The sequence below is a fragment of the Corella eumyota genome, chromosome 3 (assembly GCF_963082875.1).
Source record: "Corella eumyota chromosome 3, kaCorEumy4.1, whole genome shotgun sequence".
Classification (NCBI taxonomy): Eukaryota; Metazoa; Chordata; class Ascidiacea; order Phlebobranchia; family Corellidae; genus Corella; species Corella eumyota.
The window spans coordinates 3,706,233-3,724,017 of NC_137492.1; the positions used below are offsets into that span (position 1 = coordinate 3,706,233).

At 30.3% G+C, this 17,785-nt stretch overlaps 2 protein-coding genes across 8 annotated transcripts; one reads left to right on the forward strand and one right to left on the reverse strand.

Moving 5' to 3' along the window:
* Positions 1-618: 618 nt before the first annotated feature.
* On the reverse strand, positions 619-7,294 carry LOC145745428 (uncharacterized). Of its 2 annotated transcripts, XM_082563505.1 has the most exons (18): positions 7,087-7,294; positions 6,627-6,762; positions 6,184-6,255; positions 5,773-5,930; positions 5,368-5,518; positions 5,118-5,214; positions 4,843-4,977; positions 4,538-4,622; positions 4,312-4,387; positions 3,809-3,967; positions 3,527-3,586; positions 3,365-3,442; positions 3,138-3,235; positions 2,411-2,953; positions 2,010-2,126; positions 1,604-1,753; positions 1,017-1,454; positions 775-918 (listed from the first exon to the last, which is right to left on the reverse strand). In XM_082563505.1, the coding sequence occupies exons 1-18, from the start codon at positions 7,178-7,180 to the stop codon at positions 911-913; spliced, it is 2,655 nt and encodes an 884-aa protein (XP_082419631.1). In that variant the 5' UTR covers positions 7,181-7,294; the 3' UTR covers positions 775-910. The 2 variants fall into 2 exon arrangements, with proteins under 2 accessions (XP_082419630.1, XP_082419631.1); XM_082563504.1 differs by having other exon boundaries at positions 619-1,454.
* Positions 7,295-9,134: 1,840 nt separating this feature from the next.
* Positions 9,135-17,562, forward strand: LOC145744534 (sodium- and chloride-dependent GABA transporter 2-like). 6 transcript variants are annotated; one of them, XM_082562400.1, is made up of 17 exons: positions 9,135-10,017; positions 10,525-10,612; positions 11,122-11,698; positions 11,783-11,859; positions 12,102-12,223; positions 12,786-12,917; positions 13,038-13,302; positions 13,466-13,598; positions 13,683-13,817; positions 13,912-14,015; positions 15,384-15,477; positions 15,632-15,775; positions 15,872-16,009; positions 16,104-16,310; positions 16,430-16,603; positions 16,703-16,781; positions 16,943-17,562. In XM_082562400.1, the coding sequence occupies exons 4-17, from the start codon at positions 11,795-11,797 to the stop codon at positions 17,029-17,031; spliced, it is 1,881 nt and encodes a 626-aa protein (XP_082418526.1). In that variant the 5' UTR covers positions 9,135-10,017; positions 10,525-10,612; positions 11,122-11,698; positions 11,783-11,794; the 3' UTR covers positions 17,032-17,562. The 6 variants fall into 6 exon arrangements, with proteins under 6 accessions (XP_082418526.1, XP_082418529.1, XP_082418527.1 ...); XM_082562403.1 differs by having other exon boundaries at positions 11,651-11,698; XM_082562401.1 differs by lacking the exon at positions 9,135-10,017 and having other exon boundaries at positions 10,055-11,382; positions 11,651-11,698.
* The last annotated feature ends 223 nt before the right edge of the window (positions 17,563-17,785 follow it).

Sequence of the window (17,785 nt, forward strand, 5' to 3'; positions counted from 1 at the left end):
TTGGATTGCAACTTCTATTTTTCTTTGTAACTACTCTACCGTATAAAGGACACGACTTCGATTATCCTCAATCTATAAGTTTTGTTTTATTAAAATTTATCCAAGGCAAATCTGTATTATAAATTTTAAATTCCTATGTTTTTTCACGTATAAGAATTTCTGTACAATGTTAAGTTGCAAATTTACGTTAAATTACGATAAAAGCTTTTGACATTAACTTATAGCAAGACAGCTAAAATTCCTCTGGATACATTTTAGGTTCGATTCCACCTATTCGCAGCGAAATTAGGCACAACTCCAACGTCGTTAAATAGCCTAAACCGTAATTTAATTCATGGGCAATTATTAGTTGTCATCAGACAAATATCAAATAAAAAAAACCTTTAAAATTTGGCAGGCCATAGCAAACAAATTCAATACGATAACTCAATAAATATGTTAAAAAACAGCTTTAAATATATAGAAAAATAAAACAACTTAACCAATTTTTTAATTTTCAGTTTATTTTTCGACTAAATTAAAAAGAACATACAAAAAAATTAAAAAGAACATACACTAAAAAAAATCTATATGATAATGTTTCTTACAACAAATTAGCATGTTAACCAAAGACAGGTAAATGTGTTACTAATATTAGAAAATAAAACAAGAAGGTTTAAAGTCAAAAAACCGCTGAAAATTGCCAATAAAATAAAACACAATTCATTGAATAAAAACTGGTTAAACATGCTATTTGTCATTTTTTAAATAGGTAAACATATCATCTAAATCCTGATTACTATAAGGTTTATCAGTACCACAATCTGAAACCACTTTATCTATTATGCTACTTACAACTTTACAAGTATTCTTTGCATGAAAAACAACATCAATAGCAGATGATTTAGCTGGATTTTGCGTGGCGTTAAAGTTATCTGTCTTATCAGAAACAAAAACATGATTAGTTTTGCAATTTTTTAAATTATTAGTGTTGACAAAAGCTTTGTTATTATTATTATTAGCAGTGTTTGGCAAACCTTCAGAAGGTCCATTGCTAATAGTAGTTTTCCCATTAACTTTGCTTGTAACAAATGGTTTTGAGTTAGAAACTATATTGCCAACTTTGAAGCTACGAGTTTCTGAACTATCTACCACAATACAGTCATCATCACTAGACATAGCTTTGTTGTTAACATTTTGTTTCATCATATTCGTCATCACAGGCAACTGAAATTTGAACGTTTTCTGATCTGAAATTCGAATTTTACTTATACTTGGATGGAACACTGGGATTTTTTTGATGCCTGTAGTTGGACTCTTTGTAGAGTTTTCATCAAGAATGATAACGTTGTTATTAGGAGAATCAGGTTTTTGCCGGTTAACGTTTTCAGTTAAGGTTTTTGGCTGTGGTGCATCTTCGTCAAGAACTATAACTTCATCCACAGGTTTAATATTCTTTTTATCCCGCAGCAGCACTTAAACAAAAATGAGTAAATTACAATTTAATAACATCAATAACAAAAAAAAGATGTATAAAATTGATCTATTTACATTTTTTAAGAAAAATAATGAAGCATACGACTTCCATATAAGCAAAAAAACTCATTGAAATACATGAACTTACATGTACGTTGTGTACTTCCAATGAAGTCGCTTCTTTTTTCTTTATTTAAAGTATAAAGCTTAATTTTGTAAAAAGTTTTCGACCTTAACCCAATCAGTCTCACTGTTGTTTGAGCTCCTGGCAAATATTGGGTCGTGGGAAGTCCACTACCTAAAAAAAATGGTTTAAAACATGTTCTGTAACCTAAATGTCTAGGTTTGATTCCCACTGTTGTCCTTCTATAAATTGATATAGGCAATGTTATATTAATTCATAATTCTGCCTAAAATGGCCAGTTAAAAATCTAAATTCAAACTAACTCAGGCATTTCAAGTTTTGGAGATTTCTTTTGCAATGGATCAAATAAAAAATTTTAAAACCTAAATTTATTATTCTCAATTAAAAACAGTTCAAAAATTCTTCTTACCTTGAAAAATGAGTTGAAACTGAGTAATGTGACACCCTAAAGGAGGTAACCAATTAACTGTTATGCTACCATTTGTTACTTCACTAAACCAAATTTTGGTTGGTGGCATCGGGATATCTAAAAACACAAATGCATTAAAACAAAAGAATAATCAAAAAACTATGCAATTTAAAATGTGTTTAAATAAATAAACTCTTTCTAAGTAAACGATGAAGTCAGCGTTAGAAAATACATGTACTAGTTAATAGCCTGCACTACTATAGACATTTTAATTGCCATTATATATGTAGAGATTATATATAAGTAATTCAACTTATTTTGTATGCCTATAAATTGGACATACATATTATCATCCACTAAGCTTCACTATATAAAGAAAATATATAGATAATTCAACTTACCACTTAAAGCAGCTAGGTCTTCAGAAGAAGGTATACCAGCACCTGATATAAGAGTTATTATTGGAAAGCTTTTAGAAGGGGAAGGTTGAAATACTTTAGGCGGAATTAAATCAACCATTTTTGACCCCTCTGTGTTTAACTCTTCAGATTGAGTTTGTGGTGCTTTTGTATATGAAAAAACTGGCATAGGAGATATCTTCCTGTTATCCTTTGTTTGAGGGGATGAGTTGACCGTTGATGAATGAGGGGATGTTTTACGCTTCTTATTTGATCCTGAAGTGTTTAAATCATCATAATTCATCTGCCACTGACCATTTTTGTCAACTTTTTCATTTTGATCAAAATTTGATGAGTTCGATAATTTTCGCCTTGCTTTTGCTGAGGCTTTAGTTGGGGTTTTGGTCTTATTTGGGGTCTTTTTGGGTCCTTTTATGACGAACAAAGGCTTTTGAGCAGTTAATAAATTGTCATCTTTTAATGGCAAGTTTTGTGACCTAGTTGGAGGCTTCGTTTCTCTTAGAATTTGAGCATCCCTGGTCATCACTATTTAAAATAAAAATAGGTAAAGAGTTTAACTCAAATTTTATTATTATAGAAAAAAAAATATAAATAAAAACAATTTTTAGTACAGAAAAATATATTACATATAAGATTTATTGTTATAAACTATAAAATAATAAGGGACTACAATAATTTTCTAAGAAGTATTTTTTGTTTGTTTTTTTACTTTCATCACAATCTGGAACATATTCTTTATCTTTTTCGTCCACAAGTTGCGTAAAATGCGGTTTTTCTTGCTTTTGAATTTGGTCAAACTTTTCAAACCTAAATAAAAGTGATTTGTAAATCAAAATTATGAGGCAAAATTTTTTTCTTTTTTAAGAATTCAAAAAAATTCAAAAAATAATTCACAATTATTACCAAATCAAAAAATATCAGCCTTTAATTACTTACGCTACTAATTCACATTTTTCTTGTTTTTTTGGTGATTGGGGAATTGTTTTTACTTCATCTAATGCCAAAGCAAGGGATCTAAAAAAAAAAAATTTTTTAATAAAACTTTTGCAAAATTTTTTTTTTGCTTTTTAAGTAAACAAATTTTAAATCAAAAATTACCTTTTAACAGTTTCACGACTTGGAGAAGCAATTTCTTTTTTAATGGGTTTTGTATGATAGCTAAAAGATAATAATATTAATAGACTAATAGTATATTTATTAGGCAACAGAAATCTTAGGTATGAGGTCCTGAGTTCAAATACTTCTAACTAACTGAACAATTACCATCAGTGTGGTGTAGTGGTAAGAACGCTACATCACCATGAGGTTGTGGGTTCGATCCCCACTGATCTCATGCTGTAGCGCCCTTGAGTAAGGCGCTATAAGCGGGATTAACTTCACCTTTTTATATGTTGATTAGCTGCGGTTTCACAATTAGATTTATAAGGACATGATTGACAACAATACTCAGTTTGATAATGTAACTTAAATTCCTCAGCTAAAAGCACTTTTCCACATTCACAACATCGGTTTTTGATCTGCAGTTGTTCTGGTTTTAAACTAAAACAACAAATTTAAGGTAAATATTTTAAATAATTTCCTGGATTTTTTAATTGTTGTTTGTATGTAAATAATTTTGACAATAATAAAAAGATATTAAATAAAGTATAAACATCATTATTAAAAAACTTGAGGGTAAATTTGAGTTCTTATTTATTAGGGGGATGCCCTATTTTACTGTTTTTTAGGATAAATTTAAAGAATTAGTTTAAAAGAATATATGTTCGGTATTTTGCTAAAAAAAGCCTTTTTAGGGAGTAGATTTTTTAATTTTTTTGCTATGTAAAGATTTAAGAAATTGTTTTGCTAGCAATTAAATTATTACAAAAAGTAAATTTACTTACGAAACAATAAACTTCAATTCTTTTTGAACCAAACCATATTTCAGAGACAAAGCACCATTATGTTCCTTTTTGCCCTCTAAAAAAATTTAAAAATAATAGACATTAAAAAATATCCCTTTATTTGATTTTTGTGTTTTACAACTAAGTGTCTGTATCAGTATAATGATAATTGAGTTAATCTTAAATTTTTTTATTGTTTTGATTTTATATTTTTCTTAAAACTTACTCAACAATGACACAAAATTTTCATGAACTTCTCCGTCATTGTGAATCTTTTTTGGTGAAGATGTTGCAGTTACTTTAATGTAAATCTAAAATTAATTATTTCAATTCTGTTTAACATTTACGTTTAATTTATAAATACAAGTACCTTTATTTTATTATTCACACTAGCAGATAGCTCACCCTACAGTCAGCAATTTAATTGTTGTAATATTTGCCCGTTAAATATTTACCTAAGCACCACAAAAGGCAGTTTTATTTATTTTGTTGGCCTATGAATTGAATACACATATTTTTAACATAACTTACAGTGTATTTGTTTAAGTTAGCTGGTATCTTTTTCAGAGAAACAACACAAGGTTTATGATGGTTGGAAATATGATAATTTTTTGCTGCAATTGTCAAAAATTGAAGACGACACAGATTACATCTTACAGATTTTTTCTGCAAAAAAAAATGAAAAAATTTGTCAAAATTTCAGAAAACGTTATTTTATTTGTTATAAATCTTTAAAAAAAAATGAACTAATATTACTTTCATAATGACAAAATTACTTATATTTAAAAATCTTATTTGATTAATACCATGTGTTGTAAAACATGTGCTAAATGTGAATTGGCAGTGTGGTGAACAGCTAAACAGAACAAGCACAAAAGTGAATTTCCATGCTCGTGCACCTCTCTAAAAACAAAAAAAAACTTTTTAACAAAGTATAAATTTAAAGGGAGGCATAAATAATTAAAAATGTAACACAAAATTTAAAATCACATTTTTTTAAAACAAAAAAAAACATTTTCAAAATTTTTTTTTTAATTTTTTGAAAAAAATATTTACCTGAAATGTTTTGTAAATTCCTGATAGAAAGAAGTTCTGTATGAACACTGTTTACAAAAGTACGGCATCTCATTTTGAATGTGATTATTTTTCATGTGTTTTAGCAACTGTTCGTCAGTTGAAAAATTTAAATCGCATATTCGACAGCAAGCTAAAAATTTTAAAAATTCAAAAATTTAATATAAAAATAATTAATTTAACAAAATCTTTAGATTTTAACAATTTTTTTATATCATAGCAATAGTTTTTTATTTTTATTGATAAAAAGTGTGGAGTTGTGACGTGTTTGAGCAAATAGTGTGGCATTGGTGAGGCTCGAACCCAAAACCTTTCAGCTTGCAATTCAACGCCATTATCGTTAAACCATACTACTGATAAACAAACATTATAAATTGTTTTACTTACTGGGAGCTGGTATTAGAGTGTGTACTGTCTCCAAATGACATTGCAAATGAAATGGAGAATCATAATGTCTATAGCAGTGATAACAAATATTAAAATCATTGATGTTGTCATTTTCTCTCCATTCATTTTCAACTTTATGGCGAACATGACTCATAAACCTTAAACAAAAAAGAATATTTTATTAAAGTTTTGTCCTATTTGCATATGTTCAAAAAAAAAAATAATAAAATTTTAAATGTAAAAAAAAAATTTTGTATTTAAAAAGTCAAATGTGATTCAATGTTATTTTTGTAATAAAGCATGTTCACGATATAAATAAAAATATTTTTGATTTTTCATCAGGTTTTTACTTAATTTAAAAAAATAGTAATTTTTTGCTAATATTTAAGGTTGTTTGATTTGTACACATACCTTAGATTATTTCTTAAAACTTTTGCACAACTATAACATGTATAGCGCTTATTAATTTTCCGATCTTTAGACCTTAAATAAAAAACAATAACAAATCTAGTAAATAAAAAAAAGAATAAAAATAAATATTTAAAAAAGTGTTGCATAATTTTTTGGTATCTATATATTCCTAATGTGAGAAGGCAGACCTCAGTCTAAAATTTTGTAACATTTTTTATCTCAATCATGTCTTTAGTTGACTTTAACATTTTGGAATATTGTTGTTTATAATTGCCCCATAGTTAACCTGCCAACTGTTTTTTGTTTGTAGCATCTTATACAAGCCCCCATTTGGTATAAAGCAGTTAGATTAAACAAAAAACCTCATAAAGACAAATGTTTAAACCATAATACTACAGTCAGTTATATGTCAAGCAGGCATATAGGCAGACACAAGTATTTACCGTTTTTTATTTGGCCTATAGTAGTTGTAGAAGTACTCATCCACAGTAAGGTTAAGTTTCTTGAGAATTTTTTCACCTTCTCTGGGCTCATTATAAATAATACAGTACGGGTCTCCTTTGCTGGGAGTACATTGATCTAAAATATTTCAAAAGTTCAAAAGATTTGGCAGACCAAAAAAAGTAAATTTAGATGATTAAATCTTAGATTCTACCAAAATTAAAACAACAAATTAAATGATAAACGATTGTTTAAAGAATAAAATCAAATTTGTCTTATTATATGCATCAAATTAGCATCATTTTTTATTGTTTTAAATAATTTTTGCAGTTGAAAATTAAACAAAACAGTTGAAGTTAGTGAACCACTTAATTTACATTTGCAACATAATTAAACTTTAAAATTAAACACTTTATAAAATACCAGGTATTTAAAATACACAACCTTAACAAAACTACTAACCCTTTATGTGTTTATCAAATTCCGAAAAATTAGAAAAGTTTATATTGCAGTTTGGGCAAATGTAAACTTCTTTGTCGTGGAATGAGTTTTCCATTTTGCCAGAGTTGAGTAAATTGTTATTGCATATTCTCTAACAAAACTATAGCAGTTTAATGCATATTCTAAAGTTTATAATACATATGCAGAGTAAAAAAACGTATGCGCTAACAGCACGACTCTTCAGTCTGAAGATACAACATGGCAAACACTTTTTGTGTGAGAAAACCGTAAACTTATTCTAGAAATAACAAAAGAATATATAAGTTTGTATAAATTAAAAATATTTAAATATTTAAAGTTATTGCAAACAGTTTCTTTAATTACATTATTTAGTTAGTATATATTATTTAAATAATAGTTCATAAAGAAATTAAAAAGTCACGAGATATTTTTAGTAAGAAAGTCTTTACTGTTACGGCGGGAAAAGTATGGCATTGTCTTATGTATTGTGCAAAGTATATATATAAACAAGTATATATATAAACGTGTTTATATATATACTTTGGTATTGTGTAACAATTACTAAGCATATTCTAAATTAAAATTTCCAATGTATTTTTATTATCTAAACAAATTTATTGTCGTGTTGAAAATAATTATAAAAAACGCTTATAGTTTAGTTTACGATACTTAAACAAACCCATTTTATTTACGGTCCTCGTAAAGTTTCTCATTACTTTTACGGTTCCTTGAAATAACATTGATATGCTCTTATCCCGTTAATATATGCATACAATAACGCTAGCCTTTACTCTAGAATTATAAATTTAAGTAATCATAACATACTGATGAAATCAGTTCTTATAGTATTGATAAATCTAAAGCGCATTAAACAGCAAACAAACAGACCGTATTGAAGTTAAAACCCTAGTATAAACATACGCTTAAAATACACATGCCACGGATATGGTTGTGTTGTTAAAATATTGCTTTAGATGTGTGCTGTAATGTTATTTCAAAAAATACTTGGTCGAAATGACTTGCACCAGTTATCGTTTAAGAAATAAGTGCGGTTGTTACTATCCACAACTTTAAGAGACAGCCAGTCTGGATTTTTTCAGCAGTTTTATCCCCCTTTACTCTTATATATTTATAACTTAAGATACAATAAATCTTGTAACAACAAATCATTTTATCTTTAAAGTATTCGTGCAACAACAAAAGAAGCTTGAGGTGGGACAATAAAAACAGTTTGTTTTTTTAAAACGGTGTTTTAAGCCAGACAAAAAAACTTTCCGAAAAAACTTCCGTTATGTTTTTTTTATTTTATCACTCCCGTTATTATTTTAGCAAAATCATTTTTTATAGGTTAATACACAATACATTAATGTGTTTAGCCCTAGTTTGCTTAAAAGATAGTGTATTTATAGGTAGATCTGCCTTTATATGTAGTATTATTAGTTTTTTAAATCAAATTTATTGAATGAGAAAAGTGTTTGACTAAAAAGCAAGGTAAAAAATTAAAAAATCTCTAAAAATGTTTGATAATATACCAGACAAAAGGTAGTACAGAACCGTTAGAACAGTCAAAACATATACAAACTTTAAAGCCGTTTCTAATTTCAAACTTGATACCTTCTGTTTTGTTTTCGTCCCACTAACCTTGTCAAAATCAAAATTAACGTTAGGTTATATTAATAGGCTAATATTTAACATCATACTTTAAGTGACATTTAAATAGCATCAAAACCCGCAAGTAAATGTTTTGACAGGGGACGAATAAATCTCTAGAGACCAAGTAAACAGCGTTTACAACACCTCAATACGATCACCCTTAAAGTTGAAAAAAACAAGAATAAATTTACGAGTTTTTAGTTGTTTGTTCAATCCATTTTGCTGAATTAGCAACACAAAAAATAAACAGCTTGACGCAGAGTGACAACAGAGGCTGACAAATATTATTGTACTACAAAGTAGACCTTCAAGCAACAATTTTTCACAACAAATGTAGTCAAAGTTAAGCAATTGTGTTGCTTCTTAAATAGGTTGTAGTATATAAACTAAATTGCTTTGACAATCTTTTAAACGCGTTTCAAGTTAAGGGGAAGGTTAAAAAAAGAATCGATCGACTTGCAAACTGTGGCCAGACAAAATAAGTTTAGCAATTTAATTCTAGATGTGTATTAGCAGTGCATAGGATATATTTAGCTAAATGGTAATTCTTTTAATTCAATTAAGAGAACCCATTTAACCTAGTTCAGGATATGAGATCTATAGCCTACCAAAGCAAAAGGCTATAAGCTAAAGGCCCTTACTTAGCGTGGTTATATATCTTTAAAGTGCTTTGCCCGACTCAGTTTTGCGCTATTTAACGACGCAACAAATTTATAATTTAAGAAGGTTTTTTATATTTCTAAATCCCTATTTAATTTTATTTCTTTGATGTTATATACATTTGTTCACTATTGCCAACGGAGGGAGTGTAACGTGATATGCATTTGTTCTTAAATTGAAACTTAACCCACCGGGCTTTAAATTCCATTGGAAATGTGAATTTTGTAACTTTATTTCGTGCTTCAATTACTTTCGAAAATACATAAAGGTCCGGATTTCCTAGATGGACAAAGTCTTTTAGAAAACTTAAGATTTTATAGGAAAGAAAATAACTACTAAATGGTGGTGTAACTTGATCTTAATTACTAGGAAAAAGGGAGTGAGTGAGATTGCTATTATTTAACTTATCAAGTCGCTATTTTACTTTATCGAAGTGTCGTCAAGCCTTTCTCAAGCTCCTTATTCTAGCTTTTGAGACAGTATAAGAACCTCTTCGTGTATTGTTAATTAATCACGAAAATAAAGCGTGTATTGCTCGTCTCTAGGAAACCATGAGTTCCCTCGTTCTATAAAGCATGACGCTATCTTCGTTCGCTGTTGGAAGGCAAGAGAAATGAGGTTAGCTTGGCAGATGTTAGTTTATCGCGTGACTTAGTTGCTATTAAGCGACAGCTTTCTTAATATAAATTGACACGTTTTTAATCGCCTTTTTCCAAGACATGTTTATTCCTTATTTGAGTGATCGAAGTTTTGCAATCAAGCTCACTATAAAGAAAGAATTATTTAAATCTAGAAGTCATATCCTAGGATTATTTGCGGGAGGTTTGCTTAACCTTAAGACCACATATACTAAGTTTATGTGACATAGGCATGATACGAAGTTATACTTTAGTGTATTGGTCAAACATTGCTTTAAAAGACAGTAGTTGTGTATACAGTGTCATTGTTAAAATTTCATATAGGTAAACATCTTGTTATTAAATTTTACTGGGTCAGGTTTAGGCGACAGATATTTTCGCAAACTTGTTTTGATTTGACGTCATTGTAATTAGATTCTGACAAAACAATCAAATTTTTTAGTTTGTGACGTATTATGCCCAAAAATAACCAAGCAATATTTTTTAGGACTTGTTGGTAAAATTTGTTGGGACAATTGCAGGAAGACTTGGATTTGAAATTGTTACCATTACTCCGTCGTCAACCAGTTTTAAAGGCAAGTTGCTAGTTATTTTGTTATTTATTTAACGACATTTTAGATGGTTCTTTAATAAAATTATATAATAAATGTAAGTTGTGGCCTGCTGATTTAGTTCTGTCATAAGTTTTGTAATTTAACCAAATTTATCTAAGGTAAAAATAAGATGTAAAATTATTGTTCAACTATGAATTGTGTAAGTGATATCTGTTAAAAGTAGTATGTGGGCTTGAACAGCAACATTATAGTAGAAAACTAGTTCGTTCGACTGTTGCTGACGGAGTACTGCTGCAAAAAAACACACAACCTTTTTCTACATTAGTTTTACACAAAAAAACGAAACACGCCTAGTAAAATGTTTGTTGAGACCGTATCGTTGTTTAACTATTCAATTTGCGCCTAGTTTTGTCTGATAGATGCACACCGCTTTGTGCTGTTGTCTGTTTCGTTAGGTTAAGTCGCTCCTACACTTAGACTTATCTATATTATATCGATGTTATTTTCGGTCGTACTACTTGTATCTGCAGCTGGCCAATGTGTTTTTCTACCCCGAATATACTAAATCCTCTCGGAGAGCTATGAGCAATGTATCTTTCTGTCGAGAGGATTTCTTTACCAACTACACAATCGCGTAAACCCCGATTCAAATTGTGGCGGGGGCTTTGATTCAGAAGGAATGGTAGAGTGTTTGTGACAAAGTGGAGATGGTATGACAACTTGTTAGTGGGAAGATACCAAAAAGAAGGCAGCTCCAAACTTGTCAGGCAAACAAATCGGCCCTACTATCTGTAATATTCTTATCTAAATGCAGTCGTGGATAAGCTAAAAAATTGTGAAAAAAGTGAAATGAAATTTGTTGCCTTTAATTTATACCTCTTTTGATACAATAAATGTGTTTTAATTTAACTTAAAACGAGTTACAATCAAATTAATCACATAGGGTCACTTTTTGCAACGAATTTATTTCACTTAATCTCATTTTTTTGCATATCCCGCTGCAAATAGGCAAAATTATAAAGAAACGATTTAACCCTTAGTTTTTTTTATTGTTTTTAGATTGTGAACGGGATCGTTCTGTTCGTTAAATCGCAACATATAAATCAGGTAAAGACTTTAAATTAATTTCTGGACCTCAGTGTATTAAATATTTGTTTTCTATGTGTTTTTAACCGCTTTAGTTTGTTTTAGTTTTAATATTCAATGGGTGAAAACGTAGGAGCTCCAACCCTGATCAAAACTAACATCTCGCCCAAAAGCGAAGCCAGGTAGCTTTAAATACTTTCTAAAAAAAACTTATCAATACATTCCTTAATCAATTTCACATAAGGTTAAATGTTTTTAAATATATGCCAGTTAAAGATATTTTAACGTTGGTTTTAAGATGTATAAAAATTTAGTTCCCAAAGACGTTATTCAACATATTTTTATGTTAAGTTATGGTAGAACACTTTACTTTATTATGCGCTATTAATTCGGCCTATTTACTACCTGATGTATTTTATTTTAGCCCTCAAGCAGGTCGCGATAAGTGGAAGAAAAAGATCGACTTTGCGTTTTCGATAGCTGGTGGATTTGTAGGTCTTGGAAATGTTTGGCGATTCCCTTATCTGTGCTATAAGAATGGTGGAGGTAAATTAAAATATAAATCAAAGTTTAGATTAACTAAAAATCAATATTCTGTCAATTTTGGCCCTTACTGATTTGTTTTTTTTAAAAGTAATTTCAAGAGAAACAGGTCGATTTTAATTTGTTCGATTATAAATGCCGTGGCATATTTTCGATTCGTTTAATCTAATTTGATTTCAAATTCGACTTTCTTTTAATAATAGAGTGATGGAAATTTTTTGAAACGATTCCTTAGTAGGTTTTTAGGCCGGTATTGATTTTCGTATCAAATTACTCCTCGACTTGTCACTCTATTGTGCTAAGCCTTAGTTTAATCGAATTCTGATTGCAAATTGATCAAACCATTTTATGGCCTGTCATTTGACTGAATTAATGAACTTTTTGTACTTATTGATTATCATGACCTTGTTATTTTTATAATTTAATTTAAAGTTTCGTTTTATGGTTTGTTTAACGCTATCTATCGATTACTTTAAGCCACGGAAAATAATTGACATTTTTAAATGAATTTTCTGCAATTTAGATGAAATAAAAATTGTTGATTAAAGTTTAATTTTCTTTTTAGGGGCTTTTCTTATTCCCTACGTGTTGTTTGTGGCCATAGGATCTTTACCAGTATTTTTCCTGGAAGTAACTCTTGGTCAATACACCAACTCGGGAAGTTCGCTTGCTTTCAGGCTTGTGCCAGTCATGAAAGGTTGGTAAAACGATATATTGACACGAAATCATCTTTAAAAACAAAAACAGCCCTTAAATTACCTTGAAGTCCTGCCATGGTTAAATAAACAATTTTAAAATATTTTGTTAACTTATCTAGGTGTTGGCATTGCTGTCAACATGATCAACTACTACCTGAACGTCTACTACGCTGTGATCCTAGCTTGGGCAATGCGCTACTTCTTTGCCTCGATGGCAAGCGAGTTGCCCTGGTCTACGTGCAATAATTCTTGGAACACAGATGCTTGCTGGGTGTTTGGTAAAAGTGCTGTGTCGAATATCACAGTCGGAGCGAACGTAAGCGTGCAAGTGATCAGCAACGTTAGCTTGTCTAATAAGACGTCATCTGTTCGCGAATATTGGGAGTAAGTGTGATTACTGAATTGTGCGCATTTAGTAAAACAAAATTTTAACATTGCATATTCTTTTCTAACTTTTGTAATTTTATGTTTACAACAAGAATGGCTATAATTAAAACCAGAACAACAACTGAATTCTTTACGGTATTCTTATTTTTTTAAATTGTAGGAGAGGTGTTCTGGGTAAATCGGAAGGTATTCATGATATTGGAACAATTAGATGGGAACTTCTTCTCTGCCTTCTTCTAACTTGGATCATTCTTTACTTTTGTATTTGGAGAGGAATTGGGTGGACAAGCAAGGTTTAAAACATTTATATTTTTTTTTATTTAAATCTACCAAAATTAACACGTTAAATTTTTTTTAAAACTTTGCTTAAAAAACAGGTTGTCTATTTTACTGCCACTTTTCCTGTTCTCATGCTGTTTGTCCTCCTGTTTCGTGGTCTAACACTGGATGGCGCTATGGATGGAGTTGTGTTTTATTTAAAACCTGACCTTGAACGCTTAAGAGATGTTCAGGTAAAAACTCAACTAAAACAATTATATTTTCTTATCACAATTACAAAATAATTTTCCGAAGCTTAGTTTTATTATTTTGAATTATTTTTTTAAGGTCTGGTTAGATGCTGCAACCCAAGTATTTTTCTCTTACGCGTTGTGCAAGGGTATGCTTATTACAATGGGAAGTTACAATAATTACCACTACAACAGTTACAGGTAACTATTATCCCGTTTTTTATTAAAATACTATTTATTTACCTAGTCGTCACTTAATTTACAAAGCAAACAGTTTTTGTACAGAAGTCTTTGTAAAAATATTTCGAAATTTTTAATTTAAATTAGGTCACCAAAAATGCTTTTGTGGATATATAGGCCTAATTAAAAAAAAGGAAAGGGTAGAGCTATATTGTTTAGACCCAAGCGCTTTCGTTAGGCTAAGAATGTTACGTAACAATTGTTATTTCACTACTATGGACTCTTATGTCTTTGTTATTTTGGGTAGTCATAGTTACCTTTAAAAATATAAACTTAATTACAAAGCCTGGCTTGTTTACGCAATCTTAACATTTGTGTTGTTTTAAACCAATCAAAATCTTTGACGTACTATTTAAGATATTGTTACATTTAATAAGATACCAAAACCATACTAGTGTTCATTTGTTTATCTATTGTATATTGTATCGGACAACAAAAACATGTTTACTGACCTCAGCGTCTGTTTTTGGTGCCAGTGGTATCTGGTTCGCTTCCCAGCTTTGTCACACAATTATTTTTGTGCGTCAGTCAGCGAACAGTAGGCTACAATACGAGATATTGCTCAATTTTTGACCTAAATTGCAAAACTTCTCGATTTTCCCTCATAAAACAATATGGCCGTATAACAAAGGCAACTAAAAACACAACCAGCGTATCATAATATATCCATCCATAGGTCGCCACAATTAACCGAAAAAGTGATTTCGTTAAATAGTGATTCGTTACACAATACATTAACCTCGTTAACTTTAATTTGTGAAATTAAATAGAATGTAACTAAAGTTATTGATAACCGTTAACGTTAACATTTAAATTAAACAATCCTTTCGCATCAAATCGCAGTTTTGTTAAACTTTTGAATTAAAGAAAAATATTTTACAAAAAAGTTTTCTAACCCCACCTACCTTTTCCTCTTACCCAATCCAGCCTACCTCTTTCCTCTTACCCCACCCAGCTTACCCTTTCCTCTTCCACCCTTTCGCCCCCCTTAATTAACGGAAGCACAATTTAACGAAAGTTAACAGGTCCGATAATACTTTTTAAAGTTAACTCACAAGTTAAATTTTTACGCAAAAGTTAACTTCGTTAATCAACGATTAGCGGGTTAACGGTTTGGTGCCCACCTTTGTATATCATATTATAAAGATGAACTTTTTTTTTATTTATCCCTGATGTAAGAAGGCTGACTTTACAGATTAAAAATTAAATAGTTAACTTTCCTTTCCCTCTACCCTAGTCTTAAGTTGCTTTTGTAATTTTGGAAAGTAATGCATTAAAGATATGGTCTGATCTTTTTCTTGGTTATTTACTAGTTTTTTTTAATTTCAGGGACTGCATTGCACTTTCGTTACTGAACAGCGGTGTTAGCCTTATATCGGGCTTTGCAATATTTGCCGTACTAGGATTCATGGCTAAAGAACAGGTAAGAAAACTATAAGGTCTTTTTTTTAAACCAGAAAGCATAAGACTTCATATACATTCTGGCATAACGTTGTCCTAAATTTAGATAAATGGGTTTCTGTATGTCTAAAACGATTATTTTTTTCTTTTTAAACTTCAATTTTCCTCCTGTTCAGGGTGTTAATATTTCTGATGTAGCGGAATCAGGTCCTGGTCTTGCTTTTATCGCTTACCCCAAAGCACTTACTTTGATGCCAATGCCTCAATTTTGGGGATGCTTATTCTTTTTCATGTTATTTTTACTCGGACTCGACAGTGAGGTAAGTTTAAAATGTTAATTATTTTGGCAAGGATCCCTGAATCTTAAATAGTTAATTTCTCAAAAGAAAACATCTTAATTTTTGCACCCTTTTTAGTTTGTTGGACAAGAAACGCTGATGTCAGCATTTGTCGACTTAAAGCCACATTGGTTCAAGAAACCTTGGCGTAGGGAAATATGCTTGGCCTTTCTCAGTCTAAGTCAATTTTTACTTGGGATCATGATGGTCACCAACGTAAGTTAAAGGAAGAATTTGTGTAGTAATGTAATTTGTTAATAATAGCAATTTTAGTTGCAAAAATTTTCAAGTCTAATTATACCTTTTTCAGGGCGGTGTCTATATATTAAATATGTTCGATAACTACGGCGCGGCTGGCTGGAGTCTACTATTCATTGCCTTCTGCGAGTGTATTGCCATTGCCTGGTTCTTTGGGGTAGACAAGTTTTGGAAAATAGTCTGCGACATGATTGGTTTTAGACCAGCGGTCGCGTGGTTTAAATGGTGCTGGGTTGCTGTAACCCCAATTGCTACAACGGTAACTTCTATTTGCAAAGTTTTGTACTCAAAGCCACTCTAACATTTTCAGCTTTACACCTTTTTTGGCATTTTGAAAAAGGCCTCTTTTTAAACTTCGCTGCTTTTGTGTTTTTGCAGGTGCTATTTATCTTAAGCTTGTGTTATTATAAACCATTAACCTACAACAAGTCTTACGTTTATCCGAACTGGGCAATTGTGTTATGCTGGCTCCTTGCAATGTCATCAATGGCTTGGATCCCCGGCTATGCGTTTTATAAGATGTTCATCTCCGAAGGTGCAACACTAAAACAAGTAAGATTTGTTAAGAAAGAAAAAAAATTTTTAGCGCTAAACGAATGTGCTTTTTGATTTCTACGATTTTTACAATTTTATTTATTATGATTTTTACAGAAATTTAAAAAGGCGATAATACCAGAAGGTACATACGAAAACGAGTATAATAATGACGTCAAACTTCCGCCTAGTCCAGGTAAACTTATTCTTTACTATTTTGCAAGGTAGAATTTACAGCTTAGGGTCACTGTTAAAAGCAGTTAAATTTATCTTCTTTTTCACAATAATTTTTGGATATCAATTAAACTAAATATATATGTCCTGACTTATTTTAATCTGTTTATTTTAAATTATCAGAAAGTTCTCAACAATTTGAAATGGCTCCACTGTACGACGATGTCGTGGGCAGCTCGAACGGCGACTGTTGCACTATGGGAGATTGCTGATGACGTACCAATTTAAGTGCACGAGCCGATGTATTCAATCGCTGTCATTAGCTGAACTATTTTCTTTGTATGAGCTTATATTCTTTCGTCATTTTTTAGCGCTCATTTCATTTTTATATTTTAATTTATATGGCGTGATTTTAATTCAAAATGGGCCAATCCTTTTTTTCTAGTTTTATTTTTTTAATTTTCGAAACTTCTGGTATAGTTTTTTTCCGCGTGGCGTTATTTTTCTGAGTGGTAGTTTTTAATTTTGTAGCTGTTGTTAAAACCTTATATTAATATCAAATTATACATCTAAGTAACGTTTTTTCATCTTATATTTCGAAGATTAGATTTTTAAAAAGGGTTTAAATCAGGTACTACCATTCAATGTTACTCATTTTGCTCAATCTAATAGAAAAAATCACTGTTTTATTGCACTATTTTTATGGCGGAACAAAGTGTATGTACATGCTTGGAATGTGTTTTTAATGTTACTTTGTAGTCATTGAACTAACACGTAGTAAAAATACATTACGCATGAAAACAGTTGTCTTTTAACAACATAATTATAGACAGAAAATATATTACTTACCTTTTTTGACAAAGCTTCAAAGCCAGACGATTATACTTTCTTTCCTGTATAACTTATAAACTACTAGTATAACTAGACATTATTATAATAACGACATTTAAAAATACCTATTTTAGTTTTTACAGCAGATTTTAAGTTAGGCCTACATTACTAGGCCTAGTTTCTTAAGCTTAGCAT

Excerpts from the sequence above, each read along its gene's own strand:
- LOC145744534 (XM_082562400.1), top strand. The coding sequence starts at position 11,795 with ATGGGTGAAAACGTAGGAGCTCCAACCCTGATCAAAACTAACATCTCG. Across the intron at positions 13,818-13,911 it reads AACGCTTAAGAGATGTTCAG|GTCTGGTTAGATGCTGCAAC; the intron begins GTAAAAACTCAA and ends TATTTTTTTAAG. Across the intron at positions 15,776-15,871 it reads TACTCGGACTCGACAGTGAG|TTTGTTGGACAAGAAACGCT; the intron begins GTAAGTTTAAAA and ends CACCCTTTTTAG.
- LOC145745428 (XM_082563504.1), bottom strand. The coding sequence starts at position 7,180 with ATGGAAAACTCATTCCACGACAAAGAAGTTTACATTTGCCCAAACTGC. Across the intron at positions 5,931-6,183 it reads GTTTTAAGAAATAATCTAAG|GTTTATGAGTCATGTTCGCC; the intron begins GTATGTGTACAA and ends TTTTTGTTTAAG. Across the intron at positions 3,968-4,311 it reads GAATTGAAGTTTATTGTTTC|TTTAAAACCAGAACAACTGC; the intron begins GTAAGTAAATTT and ends TTGTTGTTTTAG.